The sequence below is a fragment of the Pantherophis guttatus genome, chromosome 10, assembly GCF_059756535.1.
Source record: "Pantherophis guttatus breed Tessera chromosome 10, ASM5975653v1, whole genome shotgun sequence".
Lineage (NCBI taxonomy): Eukaryota > Metazoa > Chordata > Lepidosauria > Squamata > Colubridae > Pantherophis > Pantherophis guttatus.
In genome coordinates this window covers 24,045,472-24,061,446 of record NC_142072.1, presented here as the reverse complement: position 1 = coordinate 24,061,446, position 15,975 = coordinate 24,045,472, and the positions used below count along the sequence as shown (strand labels likewise).

General features: G+C 42.6%; 1 protein-coding gene across 5 annotated transcripts in view; it reads left to right on the top strand.

Moving 5' to 3' along the window:
- Positions 1-1,693: 1,693 nt before the first annotated feature.
- The window catches only part of COL9A2 (collagen type IX alpha 2 chain), a 78,229-nt gene continuing 63,947 nt past the window's right edge, over positions 1,694-15,975 (top strand). Inside the window, exons 1-4 of one of the 5 annotated variants that reach the window (XM_034413367.2) lie at positions 5,234-5,510; positions 5,629-5,723; positions 11,297-11,371; positions 15,447-15,482. In XM_034413367.2, the coding sequence (XP_034269258.1) occupies positions 5,661-5,723; positions 11,297-11,371; positions 15,447-15,482 (174 nt within the window). In that variant the 5' untranslated portion in view covers positions 5,234-5,510; positions 5,629-5,660. Of the gene's footprint in view, positions 1,814-5,233; positions 5,511-5,602; positions 5,724-11,296; positions 11,372-15,446; positions 15,483-15,975 lie in introns of those variants that run through there. The other 4 variants (XM_087876799.1, XM_087876800.1, XM_087876798.1 and 1 more) reach the window with 4 other exon arrangements.

Genomic DNA, 15,975 nt, shown 5'->3' with positions numbered 1-15,975 from the left:
GTGATCCCACCACTGGCTGGCGCTGCCCCTCGCCCTCCCTTCCCAGTCACTCCTTGCCTGGCCTGAGAAGGTAAGGGCAACGGCGGGGGATGGAGAAGCAGCCAGGGCAAAGACAGAGATACAGAGAGAGGGGGAGAGAGGGAGACAGAGAGAGAGGGGGGAGAGAGGGAGGGAGGGGAGAGAGAGATATGTCAAAAGGATTTTGTGGTTCCCGATGTCTTTTAACAACTGGTTCTCTGCCCTAATGGGTAGAGAATGCTGGGTAGGCGTGGCTAGGGGGAGTGTCATGTGACTGGTGGAAGTGAGTGACATCAAGTTGGCCACACCCACCCAGGTTTTGTGGCTCCCGGTGTTTTCTTTTCTGTGGGACACAGGTCCAAATGCCTCTTTGAGTCTTTAAGGTTGCAGACCCCTGGTTTAGGGAATAAAGATTCCTGCTGCTGACACCCAGCAGCACAAAGAGAGTTGGCAGCATTTGCAACCTGTCTTGAGGCAGAGGATTAAGAATGTATAGGTAGTCCTCATGTAGCAACTCTCTTGTTTAGTGACTGCAGTCATAACAGTGATGAAAAGTAACCTAGCTCCCATTTCCAAATCCTCAGATTTATGATCTTCGCAGGTCTGTAAAACAAAGCAAAGCTGAAATAAGATCATAATCTCAGTTTCAGTTAATGACCACTTTGCTTAACAACCATGTTGCCCATCCCAATTATCGCTAAATGAGGACTAGGTGTAAACCCACAAATCTCCAGTTTTGGGTGGTACTATGTATTGTGGGGCTAAGCATCTAATGTCTGCTTAAGTTGTCTTATAGGATGTTCAGATTTGAAATAGGCGACGTGCATAACTCCCCCTGTGCAATGGGTGTTGCCCTGAAGTTCGTCAAGATAATGCTTATTAATCCTATTAGGAATTAAAGATGATGCAGCTTAAAATTGACTGCCGCTATTAGCTTATTTTTCAAAAGGGTGATGAGAGATTAATGATGTGTGAATACATTCATAACTAGATGTCTAATATTATCTGGTACTTCAGAGAATTTTTTCAGTGAAAAGCCTTACAGAGATGCCTGTCTATATGCACAGATCATGTAAATCCCAGTTTGCTGAATAAGACATAATAGCGAATTCAGAAATAATGGCTAGTCATAAATTTTGTTTTACAAACAACAGTGTCACTGACTGTACGCCAGTGGTGAAATACTACTGGTTCGCACCGGTTCAGGCAAACCGGTAGTGATACAAAATGTGATAAAAGTGATAAAAACTACCCGAACTGGTAGTAAAAAAAAGCTACCAGTTCATCTGAACTGGTATTTCCAATGATCAGCTGTGTTGCGTGATTTAAAATCGCTAGAAAGCAGGAAATCCTGCTTTCTAGTGAATCTAAATTGCACGGCACAGCTGATCCCCCCCCTCGTTGTTCTACTTACCTTCCCAAGCCTCCTTTTGGTGCGTAGTGCACATGCACGATGTGGCATGCAGCGCACATACACAGCCAGCGAACCAGTGGCAAACCGGTTCAGATTTCACCATTGGTGTACGCATAAAGCTAATATGTAAAGCATTTGCTGTGCTTGCTTAATGCACTTAGCTTGCTCAGTTATAAACCTAATAGTTGCATTCACACAATGCGCTATTGCGCTCATTTTGTTTTTCGATTGGTTCCTGTTTTGTATCTTGTGTGAATCCAGGCTGTTTTAGTGTCAATGTCTTATGAGTCTCACAATTTGCTTTCTGCCAGCTGTCTACCCCTTGCAGAAAGAGTCAGATCCATCACAGCTGGGAAAAAAAGTTTTGATCTCAGAAGGAAGGTATGTATGTATTTATTTGTATTCCACCTTTATTATTCTTGCAAACAACTCAAGGCAGCGATCATATCCAACACAGCTAATGTCAGCCGTCCCACTCACTCATCCAGCAATGAAAGGGTCCTGGCCATTTGGGTTTGCCAAGAAATTCAGTATTTTACTGAAGCTTAAATGGTTACAGAAGTAGCGTAAGCTGAATCTGAGGATTTCCCGCGCAAACAACACAAAGGAAAGTTCCCTCTCTCCCCGTTATCTGTAAATATCCAATTAGGTGGTTGTATTTTGTTTAGGAAACAGGTTCTTGGTTCCCAGCTCTGCATACTGATGGTTGACCTTGGCTGGCTGAGGCTTCTCACAAGGCTCAGCTGGGCTTCCATCCCCCACTTCTTCCTCCTTACATTTCAATCTTTCCCTCTCCCCACCTTGCTAATGTCAGGCTGTCAGCTCATGAAGCTTAGAGAGGAGAGATGCAGCCATGACACCTTCTTCCTATTTTCCCTACAACAAACCTGTGAGGTGAGAGGGGCTGAGAGAGAGGGGCTGGCCCATCGTCATCCAGCTGGGCTTCATGGCTAAAGCAGGACTAGAACCCAGGGTTTCCCGCTTTCTAGCCTGATGCCTTAACCACAAGACCAATATGGCTCAAATAGGAATAGTATTAATAGGAATAGTAATCTGTTACAGAGAAAACTGAATATGAATGGAATATGATAGCAATTGTATTGGCTGTAGCTATGCTCATTCAATGTATTAGCATTCCTTAACCACAGCTTGTTGAACAAGGTATCAGTGGCTAAGTCCATGCAGTACCATACATAAATGAACCACACTGAGGCTTAATTCCTTGTGTATCCAATCACACCTGGCCAATAAAGAATTCTATTCTATTCTATTCTATTCTATTCTATTCTATTCTATTCTAGTCTAGTCTAGTCTAGTCTAGTCTAGTCTAGTCTAGTCTAGTCTATCCTATCCTATCCTATCCTATCCTATCCTATCCTATCCTATCCTATCCTATCCTATCCTATCCTATCCTATCCTATTCTAATGCATTGTGTGAATTCATTCATAAAAAAACCCGTTTCCTTAAATAATAGTAAATGTATCTCCAGTTCTCTGCACAAGAACTGGAGGTCGTCCATGACTTTGTGTACCTCGGCTCAACTATCTCTGACACTCTCTCTTTAGATACTGAGCTGAATAAACGTATTGATAAAGCAGCCACCACATTTTCCAGACTTATAAAGAGAGTATGGCTTAATAAGAAGCTGACGGAACATACAAAGATCCAGGTCTATAGAGCCTGCGTCCTGAGCACACTCTTGTACTGCAGTGAGTCTTGGACCCTTTACGCACAGCAGGAGAGAAAGTTGAATACCTTTCATATGCGCTGTCTCCGATGTATTCTTGGCATCACCTGGCAAGGCAAAGTTCCAAATAGCGCAGTCTTGGAACGTGCTGGAATTTCCAGCATGCATACACTATTGAAACAGCGACGTTTATGCTGACTGGGGCATGTCGTGAGAATGGCTGATGGTCGGATTCCGAAAGGTCTCCTGTATGGAGAATTAGTGCAGGGAAAGCGCCTCAGAGGGAGACCACAGCTGCGATGTAAGGATATCTGCAAGAGGGACCTAAAGACCCTGGGAATGGACATTAACAACTGGGAAACCTTGACCTCCGATCGTTCAGCTTGGAGGCTAAAGACGCAGCTTGGCCTTCTCCAATTCGAAGAGACACTCGTTCGACAGGCAGAGGCAAAAAGGCAGTCCCGGAACCAGCGAAATCTGGGGTCTGGGCATGGGACGGAATGTATCTGCCCTCAGTGTGGAAGGGATTGCCACTCTCGAATTGGCCTCTTTAGTCACACCAGATGCCGTTTTAGGACCTCTTTCCAGAGCACGATACCATAGTCTCTTGAGACTGAAGGATGCCAATGTTGTAGTAAATGTATGATATTTGGCATTGCTTGTGTGATTATCCAATTGATGTAAATTACGTCCTTTGCACAGTGCAAACACTGCATACATGATGATGGTTGATGAAATGATGTAATGCATATCACATATGTGTCCTTATCCTAAAGAACTAATTTAAGCTATTTGATTTAACTGGATTTTCCAACCTTGGAACATCTGTCTGGCTTTAGAAAAACTGCTGTTTCTCAGCCTCAGTTTCACCTGCTAACCACGTCCCTAATAGGGATGGGATGGTTATAATGTTACTTTAAAGAGCCAGTTTGGTCTAGTGCAGTAGTCATCAACTGGTGGTCCATGAGCACTAGTGGTCCATGAGAAAAGTTTGGTGGTCCGCAGAAAAATAATTTGCATTTTTTATATTGCACTAAATCAGGGGTCCTCAAACTACGGCCCTTGGGACAGATACGTGCAATGAATGTTTGTGTTGCTGCAGAGAGTCTCCTCTTTGGGGTCTTTTTGTGTGGGTCGGAGGGGGGCAGAAATTCCAAATCGGGGTCTGCTTCAGCCTCCTGGTGTGGGGCTTTGGGCGAAGGCTGGAGGGAAGCACCAATGGTGGCGAAGAGCTGGAGAGCCTTGTTCCAGTGAGATTGTATCATGGCCTGGAACTGTCTGACCAACTCAGCCTGCTGTGCCAGTACCTGGCCTTGCACTCCCGCAAGGAGTGGCTTCCCTCTGCTTGGAAAGCCTATGCTTGTAGTCCTCAGTGAGGTGCTTCTGCTGAGCCTCCTTCTCGGTCAGATCCAATTTGAGCTGAGCCAGCTGTTTTGCCAATTTTCTCATGGTGACTGCTTAGCTCCAACAACTGCTTCCTGTTGGGGCCCTAAGGAACCCGGGCGGGCAGATGAGGAGTGGCTGGGAGGGGAGGGGCGTGTAGAGGCTGGCGAGGTGCCCATCGACATGAGTGACATCAAGTTGGCCATGCCCACCCAGTCACATGACCACCTATCCACGCCCACCCAGCCGGCCATTATGCCAATCATATTAGTGGTCCACGGGATTTAAAGTTATGAATTTAGTGGTCCCTGAGGTCCGAACAGTTGGTGACCCTTGGTCTAGTGGTTTAAGACATCAGGCTAGTAATGAGGGGACCCTAGTTCTATTCCTGGCCTTTGACTAGTGTTTCTCAACCTTGGAAGCTTGAAGATGGGTGGACTTCAACTTCCAGAATCCCCCAGCCGGCGCTGCCGGCTGGGGGATTCTGGGAGTTGAAGTCCACCCATCTTCAAGCTACCAAGGTTGAGAAACATTGCCTTAGACAGAAAGCCAGCTGGATGACATTGGGTGTTTCTCAAAACGCAAAGCGTGTGTGCGAAGCAAACCAGTTGTAACACCAGCTGAAAACCACCACTGTCCCCCAGCATTGAGGAAGCAGGCAATCTTAAAAAATCTTGCCAAGAAAACTGCAGGTTGAAGCCAGGCAGCTGCCAGGAGTCAACACTGACTTGAAGGCAGGGAAAGAAAGAATGTAGAAGTCATGTTAAATAGTACAGGGATGATTAACCTTTTTTTAAAAAAAAAACATCCCCATCTTCCAGCTTCAAATCTCTCTAGTGCCAATCGCTGTGACCAATTTGCCGTAACTGTGGAATTTGATAGCTGGCTGCTCCACACTTTTCCATCTAGTCCTCCCTTCCTCCTCTTGTTTCTAAATATTTGCCTGCTTCCAACTCCTGCCTGCAGTCTGTGAGAAGACCTGGGTGATAGAATAGCCTCAGTCAGTGGTAAGGAAAGGCGTTTTAGTTCCAACCTTTCCCTCCCCTTTTCCCCAAATGCTAAATATTAATGTTCCCACCTCTCTTCCTAACTTTCTCAGCTCCTCTTAGCTCTTCTCGTTCAAAGGCTGGCTGTGTCCTAGCTTGAAGCTTCTTGATATGGCTAGATTGCTGAATCTCTGCTTCCTTCTCCAAAGCTTTGTCTTCTCCTTAAGCCAGTTGGTAAGTTTTTCTTTTTTCCCCCCCATATTATTTCTGGAAATGTATTGGGAGAGATATAGAAGGTATTGCTGATGGCCTGAAAGGGAATATTTGGGTAAACAATAATCACTGTTGAAAATCCAGGGTAGACAAAACAATGGATCAGTGCAAATGTATACATGTCAACATCCTTTTCTACATGCCTTAGAATCAGTATTGTGTCATTGGAAAGCCCTGGGGATTTTCAGACTCTGTGTTTGATTGTTTTTAGTTTGTGTTGGTGTGTGTTTCAGGGGTCAGAGGAGAAAATTGTTCTTGTTTGACTTTGTATTCCTTCTGTAGATCTAGTCATTCTTGGAAGTTAGTTACTTCTAACTTAATGGGATTGGTTTCTTTAGGTTTCCTCTTTATATGTGTTTGAGGTGGTTTTTTTAGGCTGCAGTCTTTATGTGTGCTTGGTTGGGAATAAATCCCATTGAACTGTACCAAGTTTGCTTCTAAGCGGGTGTGTAAAATCACACTGCTATGGTGAGACTTTTGCTCAGTTGGGTGAATAAACTATTTCTCGCTTAGCCGATAAGAAGCCCCAACAAACTCTATGGAGCATTTTTTGAGTTCCTAAAATACCTACAGAATTCTGAGCAGAATGTAGGTAGGTAAAGACAGGTCTCCATCCAAAATCTGGGATATAGAACCAGACCCATCTAAGAGGCCGGAGGGGTGGTGGCAGTGGTGGGAGGTAGATTTAAGATGAACTTCATTTGGAAACCCATAAAAACATCACTTTTGGAACATGATATAAACTTCCTTACCTGTTCCCAAAAGGCAGAACAGGAGGTGAGAGAACACAGTTACAATGGAAGCCTACAGCATCCATTCCCCTGTCTGTCCCCAATATTTCCTGTGAATAATCTTCTGTTATTCAGCAAGAACAGAGAGGCTCTGTCCAGTGAAATAACTCTCTTCTGACTGCAGTTTAGAAGCAAGTTGGCTGTTGTCTTGATAGCAGCCAAGAGGTTGAACAGAGTCAAATTAAAATTGCATTTCATTTGAGTTCAAAACCAACCTTCTCCCTAAGCAGCAAGGATTATGAAAGTTTATTGCTTTTAAAAAGGAGAAAGTTGCTTTCAGGATATCTGTGCCCATTTATACGATGCCTTCAGTCCCTCTTCTAGAGTTGGGTGCTGCTTTCTAAAAAGAATAAAGTACTGTTCGGTAGCTTCAGAAGGACAAAAAGGCCCATTCACTCCTCAAATACCTGCTGGAAACCTTTTACTGCAAAGGTGGTGTTTTAAGTTCAGTAGCCCTCGCACACATTTTTCTTCTTTGAACTTGCAAACATTCCGGATGCAAAATATCACCCTTAAATATATTTATTCATTTGAAACGTTTATATAGCTGCCCATCTTCCAACCAACTCTGGGCAGTTCCCAATCAAAATGAAGCAAAAGTGGAAACATGAAGACCATGGCCTCAACTTTTTGATGCAACTAGGAATTAAGTGTTCCTTTTGAACTGGTGGGATTTTGATTCCCCTTGAAAGCAAATGCTCTGCGATGCATGGCATTAATTAATTAAGAGATTGAATGAAGATTCAATTCTAGCTGACGAATTCACAAAGTGAAACTTGGGAGAGAACCGTGTGCTTATATTTTATGACATCTTGGACTTCATTTAAGCAATTTTGTTGCTCTCCCTATCCATATATAATCATGCTTATCCTAGAAAGCCTGAAGTCAATTGCTTTACACTTCTTAAATTTGAATTCTCAGATTTAATTTAACTTAAATTCAGTTGGGGTCAGAGGTAGGCATTGGCAGTGCAGCCATATAGAGGACCACAGTAGTTCCTTGTTTGCAGCTCATTTCTGACTTAGTATCACATCTGTAGACCACATACACACAAGTATATTTTCAAGTCGAGAGTCAAGGAGAGACAATTGTACCCTGTTTTGAAATGTCCAAAAACAATTGAGACTCATAACATCTCCCCCCACCCTCTTATTCTGCAAACAAGTTAAACCTTCGAAACAGGCTTTCAGTTCAAATAGATTTGGCATTGTCATTTGTGAAGAAATAGATTTTGTCCACATATCTACAGAATCTCTAGAAGACTTAAAGCTGTTAATGATGGAGCAGACTAGGGGGTGGGAGTCTTATCTATTAGAGATCTTTCTACAGAGGCTGGAGCTCCTTTGCCAGAGATTTGTAAGAGCAAATCCAGCATTGAACACAGAAGGGTCCCCACAACCTTAAAATCTCTTTTTTAAAATCTCTGTGGAAGTAGATCCCACTGAGTCTAACGAGAGTAAGCGTGAAATGCCCAGAATGTAATAATAACTCTTTGAATCTTCTTTCACCCTTCCAATGGGATTTATGTGGCACCATTGATTTCTTTCTTTGTCTGCCTTTCAGAGTAGGCAAATTCAGGAAGCAGACAGTAAAGATTTCAGGATGCTACTTTTCTGATATGGGATCCAACTGCAGAATCTTAAAAGCCTATCAGAATATCAATCTACCTGCTCTTATGCCAAACAGAATCAAAGTGGAGTTATTTTGAGTTTCTTTCTCATGTCTTCTCCTTTCCCGAGATTGAGTTTTCATTTAGTTTTTCATAAATTTCTTGTATTACTTCACAGATGTTATCACCCTACACTCCCCCCACCTCTAAAGAGTCTCTTTAAAAAAAAATGAAGCTGTTCTTACCATTCAACTAGAAAATATTAAGTGGAAATTTACCTATCAAGAGGCCTGTTCGGTGCCCACAAACAAGGGGTTAAGGTTTAACAGTTAAATTAAAGTAAAAGTCCTGCTAACAGAAATCTGGCCCACTTCCATGTTTATTTTATTTATTTTATTTATTTATTAGATTTCTATACCGCCCTACTCCCGAAGGACTCAGGGCGGTGCACAGCCAAACAGCCAAACAATGTTGTGGTATTTGGAGCAGCATTTTTTCATTTGGGTGTCATCCTTCACCCCCAATATATTGGGATGCAACACTTAGAACTGCAAAATTAAGAAATAACTCTCTAAATGTAAAGAAGAAATATCTAATTGATTTGCAAAGACTTAAAAGCTGACTAGTTCCATACTTTAAGGGCTATCTATTTTACAAGCTGCTTTACGGCTTAAAAAAAGATAGGCCCCATGTTCACTTTAGCTCTTTAATTGAGTATAATATATATAATTATTCATAAGTACTAATCCTATTTTAGAAAGCTATAACTTCTGTGACATGCTTAAATTCCTGAATTACTTTTTTTCATCTTCTCGCCGGACCTTGTTATTAAAAATAATAAAAAATGACAGATCTGCATGAGAAATAGGTAACTCAAGCAAACAAGTCAAGCTGCATGCCACTGGGGGAAGCCCCTTGTTTTTAGAACTATAATTCAGAGAAAATGTTATGCCCATTTCACAATGAGTCCCAGGGCCCAAATTTTTTTAATGAAAAAAATGGGATTTTTTTCCTCCACTGAGTGAGATACAATTCCAACCTCTGGGTGCTAAAGGGGGAGTTGCAACACAAAGTAACAATTGAAATATTACTGTCAACTTCTCTCTTCTCTTTTGCTGTTGGAAGGATTGAGTGTTTCAAAACAAAAATGTATTTGAACCTTTCAATCAATTGGATAAAATTGCACTGCAGCATTTTTTTATTATTTTTATTTAGACTGAATGCTGGTCGGGCTTTTGAGTGGGTGGGCCTGGGGAATGCCCAAAAAGTCTGGTTGGGTCCCTGGAGTCATCATTGTCCCTTCCTGGCATCTCCCTCTGATTTTCAGTGTTAAGCAAGATTTCTCCAGCCTGTTCTCAGCCACGGTGGGTCTTGAGAGTTGGTGAACCTCAAGAGTCTCTCCTGTTTTTTTTTCAAACTGCTGCAGCATGATTCTCAAACATGGAAACAGTTCTTCCAAAGGTTGTGTTTTCCCACCCAATTCCTAGGGTGCTTCAGTTTGGATTGGTTGAAGACTTGTTTTAACGATCCAACCAGGCTCCGAAGAGCTTTCAGACCTGCAGTGCCCCATCAAATGTTAGGGTTAAAAAAAAAAATGTTGGGGTTATGCTGAGGTCTGAATTCAGCATATATTTGGCTTAACAGATGGTGGTGGGCACCCTCAGGTCTGCTTTGGTTTGCAGTTTGCCCTTCGGGTCCCGATCCTTGCATAGCCCTATAGATCAGGGCAGGGGTGAAATCCAGCAGGTTCTGACAGGTTCTGGAGAACCGGTAGCGGACATTTTGAGTAGTTCTGAGAACTGGCAAATGCCACCTCTGGCTGATCCCAGAGTGGGGTGGGAATGGAGATTTTGCAATATCTTTACCCCAGGAGTGGGGAGGGAATGGAGATTTTTGCAGTATCCTTGCCCTGGAGTGGGGAGGGAATGGGGATTTTGCAGTATTCTTGCCCTGGAGTGGGGAGGGAATGGAGATTTTTGCAGTATCCTTGCCCTGGAGTGGGGAGGGAATGGGGATTTTTGCAGTATCCTTGCCCTAGAGTGGGGAGGGAATGGAGATTTTGCAATATCCTTCCCCTGGAGTGGGCAGGGAATGGGGATTTTGCAGTATCCTTGCCCTAGAGTGGGGAGGGAATGGAGATTTTGCAATATCTTTACCCCAGGAGTGGGGAGGGAATGGGGATTTTGCAGTATCCTTGCCCTGGAGTGGGGAGGGAATGGGGATTTTGCAGTATCCTTGCCCTGGAGTAGGGAGGGAATGGGGATTTTGCAGTATTCTTGCCCTGGAGTGGGGAGGGAATGGAGATTTTACAGTATCCTTTCCCTGCAGTGGGGAGGGAATGGGGATTTTGCAATATCCTTCCCCTGGAGAGGGCAGGGAATGGGGATTTTGCAGTATTCTTGCCCTGGAGTGGAGTGGGAATGGAGATTTTATAGTATCCTTCCCCTGCCACACCCACCAAGCCACACCCACCGAACCGGTAGTAAAAAAAACTGGATTTCATCACTGGATCAGGGGTCTCCAACCTTGGCAACTTTAAGCCTGGTGGATTTCAACTCCCAGAATTCCCCAGCCAGCTGGATGGGGAATTCTGGTAGTTGAAATCGGCCAGGCTTAAAGTTACCAAGGTTGGAGACCCCTGCTATAGATTCCATCCTCTTCCAGGGAAAAAGGTCCCAGTGACTGTAATCCAAAGATCCTTTCCACCACCCACGTCTCTTTCTTTTCCTCTTGCCTTGCAATTGTATAGTATAAGTTTTATTGTCAAGCATATAGAAGATAACAGGTAAAAGTATAAACATAATTTGAATACATGAAAAGAGTAAGAGTAAAAAGGAATATTAGGACAGGGACGGAAGGCACGCTGGTGCGCTTATGCACGCCCCTTACAGACATCTTAGGAATGGGGTGAGTAGACAGTGTAAGGTTAATGTTTTGGGGGTTTGGGGAAGAAACTACAGAGTCAGGTAGTGCATTCCAGACATTGGCCACTCTGTTACTGAAGTCCTATTTTCTGCAATCTTAAAAGGAATTCTGCAATTGTAGAAGAAATGCAACCGGTTCAGCTCTTCTGTTTTCCTAGAGTTTTTTTCCTCCACTAAATAACACTTTTTTTTTTTGCTTTCTTTCCTTAGCAAGGTCCGCCAGGAGAACCTGGGCCACGGGGCCCCCCAGGTCCACCCGGCGTGCCAGGAGCAGACGGCATTGATGTGAGTCCACCGCTGAGCTCAGGAGCCCAAAGCGGGCAGGGAGAACACCTCTGCGCACAAAGACGAGCATTGTATCTAGAAGGAAACACGATGCTGCGTCCCTCCAATGTGGCCCAAGGTTGCAGCAGGGGAGGAGGAACTGCTGTTGGCTCACCCCCCCCCCCAAACAGGCTTCAACTGTACAATTCTCCCAGGCCAGCATTCCCTCCCCCATGTGGGGTTTTTGCAGGGAATTTTGCAGCCAATGTGAGAGTGGCAGAAGTTTGCAGTTGGCCTTCCGGCAGAGCCTTATTTCATTCACCGGTTTTCACCCCCAAGTAAAGGAAGAAAGGATTCTGTGACTAAGGGAAATGTTCCTGCTGGTTACTTTTGGAAGATGGGATGTGGGGGGAGGGAGAAATGGGGGTGGGGGGAATTCAGTTGAACCAGTTTTTTAACTTGGAGATGAAATCTGCGACCAGCAGCCACCCGTCTTAAAGCGGGTCAGAGCCTAATTTAACCCTTTTCTCTCTTTCCTTTCTTAGCGATGGAACGTTATTTGTAGAGGTTTTTTTATGTGTGTGTATAGGTAGTCCTCAAACTTAAAACAGTTCATTTAGTGACCGTTGGAAGTTAACACAGCACTGAAAAAAGCAACTTATGGCCATTTTTTATACTTAAAACCATTACAGCTTCCCCATGATCGCGTGATCAAAATTCTTTTATCATCATCATCATCATCATCATCATCATCATCATTATTATTATTATTATTATTATCATCTTTATTCATTAAATATGAAACTCAGTCAGCTGGACATTCAAAAATGCATCACAAATACCATTGACTGGTGCTAATGGTTGATACGAGTTGCTGCCAGCGTCCTAGGGATCAACTAAGTACCTTCTTAAGGTGTACGATGTTCCAAGTAGCGCAGCTTTTTGCAGTTCCACTGGTGTTATCGCAGGAAGCTGCAGTTTGTTGGTGTATCTTATAAAATTCTTGGACATGGTACCAAGTGCCCCGATGACAATGGGTATCACTGCTACATGTTTCATCCATAGCCGTGTAGTTTCGAGGCCAGGTCGCGATATTTCATGATTTTTTTCCAGTTCTTTTTCTTCGACTCTGGCATCTCCTGGTACCACGATGTCAATAAATTGTACATTGTGGTTTTCCACAACTGTGATATCTGGCGTGTTGTGTTTCAAGTGACGATCTGCCTGTATTCGAAAGTCCCACAAGATCTTCACCTTCTCATTTTCTATAACTTTTTCCACTTTATGTTCCCATTACTTTTTGGATATAGGAAAGTCGTATTTTTTTTTTTTAATTTGATTTATATGCCGCCCTTCTCTGGAGACTCAGGGCGGCTTACAATGCGTTAAGCAATAGCCTTCATACTTTTGTATATTTATACAAAGTCAGCTTATTGCCCCCACAAACTGGGTCCTCAATTTACCTACCTTAGAAAGGATGGAAGGCTGAGTCAACCTTGAGCCTGGTAAGCAGCTGGTGTTAATCACAATGCTATCAGTCTGCTGAGCCACCATAATTTTTTACATATTTTTATTAATTTATTATCTTTTATTCATTAAATATTTTATTCATTAAAAATGAAACTCAGTCAACTGGACATTTAAAAATATGTCACAAATACCATTGACTGGTGCTAATGTTTGATACGGGTTGCATATTATTATTATTATTATTATTATTATTATTATTATTATTATTATTATTATTATTTTATTATGCAATTTTCTTTGTTATATATGAAATTTCCGTATTCACAATAGCAGTGATGATGGAACCTAATTTGTTCTGTTTTGGAACAACCCAATACTTACAGCCACTCCTCTGTGTCCCAAAGGCCCTGGAAGGCCTGGTTGACCCACACTTCCCTATATGGCAAAAAAGAGAAGGAATAAGGAAATTAGGAAAGATGCAAAGAGAATGGCAAGTACAGGTAGTTCTCTATTTACAGGTGGTATTCAGCCGGTTCAGACCAGTTTGGGAAAACCAGTAGCGGAAATTTTAACTGGTTCGCCAAACCAGCAAATACTACCTATACCACTTTACAGCTGTCTCACTTAGCCAAAGAAATTTTGGGTCCCAGTGTGGTCATAAGTCAAGAACTACCTGTATGGGAATTGGTATCTGGACTGAATTAGAGAAATATGGACACTTTGAATTTCAATCATGGTGATTATGTTACCTATCTTGGGTAATGAAATGTCTGCAAGAAAACTACCAAGCTCAGACAGCATTAAGGATCCCTCATTTCTTTTAATACAAGTTTTATTTATTTTTTTCTTTCATCATACATATTTTATGAACAGAGTGTTGACCGGATCACATCTTATATATCTTGTACATAAACATAGTCATAGCTATAATGGATTTTAATCTTCCCATTTTTTTTCAATATTCATCTCTTTTATACAATCCTATATCACAAATCAGTCATTTTTCACCATATCTTATTATTTCAACTTCTGCCATGTTCTTCTCTTTCCATAAAATAAAATGATAATTTTCAATTTTACTTACAAATAAAATCATTTTACGCCTTGTATTTCTCCTCGGTTTCAACTATTCCAGTTGTTTACCATCTTTCTTCATTTCCGGAAGTATGTCTCTAATTCCTTTTTTCCCGATCATTAGCATTTGAATTATTCATCTTAATTTACATTGTTATCATAATTAATAATGTTGTTAAAGTACTTGTTTTCACATTTCCAACTGTTGAGGTTCATCGCGAACAAGTTCTATTCATTCTTCTTTACAATAATAACCGCTTACGTGATTTCAACATTGTTGTTCTCTTTACAATTGACATTTTAAATATTCATCTTAATTCACATTGCTATCAAAATTTATAATGTATTCAAATTGCTTGTTTTCGCATTCCTTTATCGTTTAAGGACCCCTCATTTCAACCCTGAGCTACACAAATGATCTCCTTCATTGGCAGGGTGTTTGAATTTGGACTTATTCAAGACCTGTTTTATTGCTATCTGCTTAGAAGTAGGGAGAGCCTAACCTTTGGTGTTAGTGTTTTCTCTGATGAGGTATCCTAAAGCTCAGGATAGCCTCCCTGGTCACTTAGCTTCCCAGTCTCAGAAGGGTCCAGAAGCGGACTTCCTTTGGGGTTGAGTGGAAGATTGAGAAGCCAGGGAAGTTGGAGACAAAATTGTGCTATGAAAAACAGGACTTTTGCCCTTCCAATCTTCACTAAGCCAGTACAAGAACATCTAACCCCCAGATAATTTCTCCTGAACTCTTTATTTCAAAAGGACATTTTGCAATCTTAGTATATCTCTGAGCTTTGAGAGTAAGATGGGAGGTGTATAAATTTGATAAATAAACAAAATATTTGTTGTGGTCTGCCAGCAGCCTGCGGAAGTGGTAGTGGAGTGAGGAGGCTGGGGAGGAACATGGGCCAATCCTGGAGTCTGGGGAAGGCTCGGCTGAGGGCTTTGTGTCGGAGGCAGAGATGGGGCCAGGGCCATCTGGGAGTTATGCACAGACTCCGGAGCCTCCAGAGTCAGACATCAGAGAGGCAGAGGAACAGGAGGAGCCTGTTCCTAGTGCGTGCATGCACAGAGCTGCCATAAGGAAAGAACAGTTAAAACTAAAGGGACGACTTGGGAGTAAGGCCTGGAGAAGATTGGCCCCTCCAATAAGGCTTAAAAGAGGAGCAAAGGCATGTGGGCCCTTTGCAGGAAAGCAACATTGTTAATTCTGTTCCCAGTCGGCATCTCTGTTTGATTCTGGACTCCGTGTGGCTTTGCCAAGTTGGTCTTTGGCAGAGTGTCAAGGGAGATAAAGGTTGGTGATTATCCCGAAGGACTTCTCCCGAAGGACTTTTTGCAACGAATTAGGACTCAGCTGTGAATGAAAGTAGTTCACAGCTGTTGCAATAAAATAGGTTTTTGGAACTACTCGTGTGTTTTAATGACTCAGGAAGCCTAGGTCACAACAATATTGCTGCTCTTACCAGACCCTTTGTATTTGCCTTGAAAGGATTCCTAAAAGAAGGCTGAAACTTATCAAACTGATCAATAATGACTATTTTTTTTTTCTCCATAGGGCGATAAAGGTCCACCCGGTGCAGCAGGTGTTCCTGTAAGTATGCTGACTTTGCAAGCCAGGATCTGCAGGTTTCTCATGCCTACACAAATATACAATGCTCAGGATCTGGGGCAGAACACCAGAGGGAGTCCTGCAGCTATTTTCAGGCGATAAGGCTTTGTTAGGTGTTGCAAAAATAGCATATTTGAAGGACGCTCTTTATGGATAACTACTGTGTAAGTAGTCCTTGACTCATGACCAGTTGCTTGGCAACCATTCAAAGTTATGACGCACCTACCTTGAGCTACTTATTCAGATATACCAATTCAGATGATCAGGATACTTCTACGGTCACGTAACCAAACTTCAGGGATTCGACAACACAGTTGAGTTTAGGGCAGGGTTGGGCAACTGTGGCCCTTTTACAACCTGTGGACTTCAACTCCCAGAATTCCCAGAATTGGTTTAAGGGCATTTCCAGCACCCCACAGTCATGTGACCATGTTTTACTTCCGGGTTTTGGCAAAACCACACCCATCATAAACCA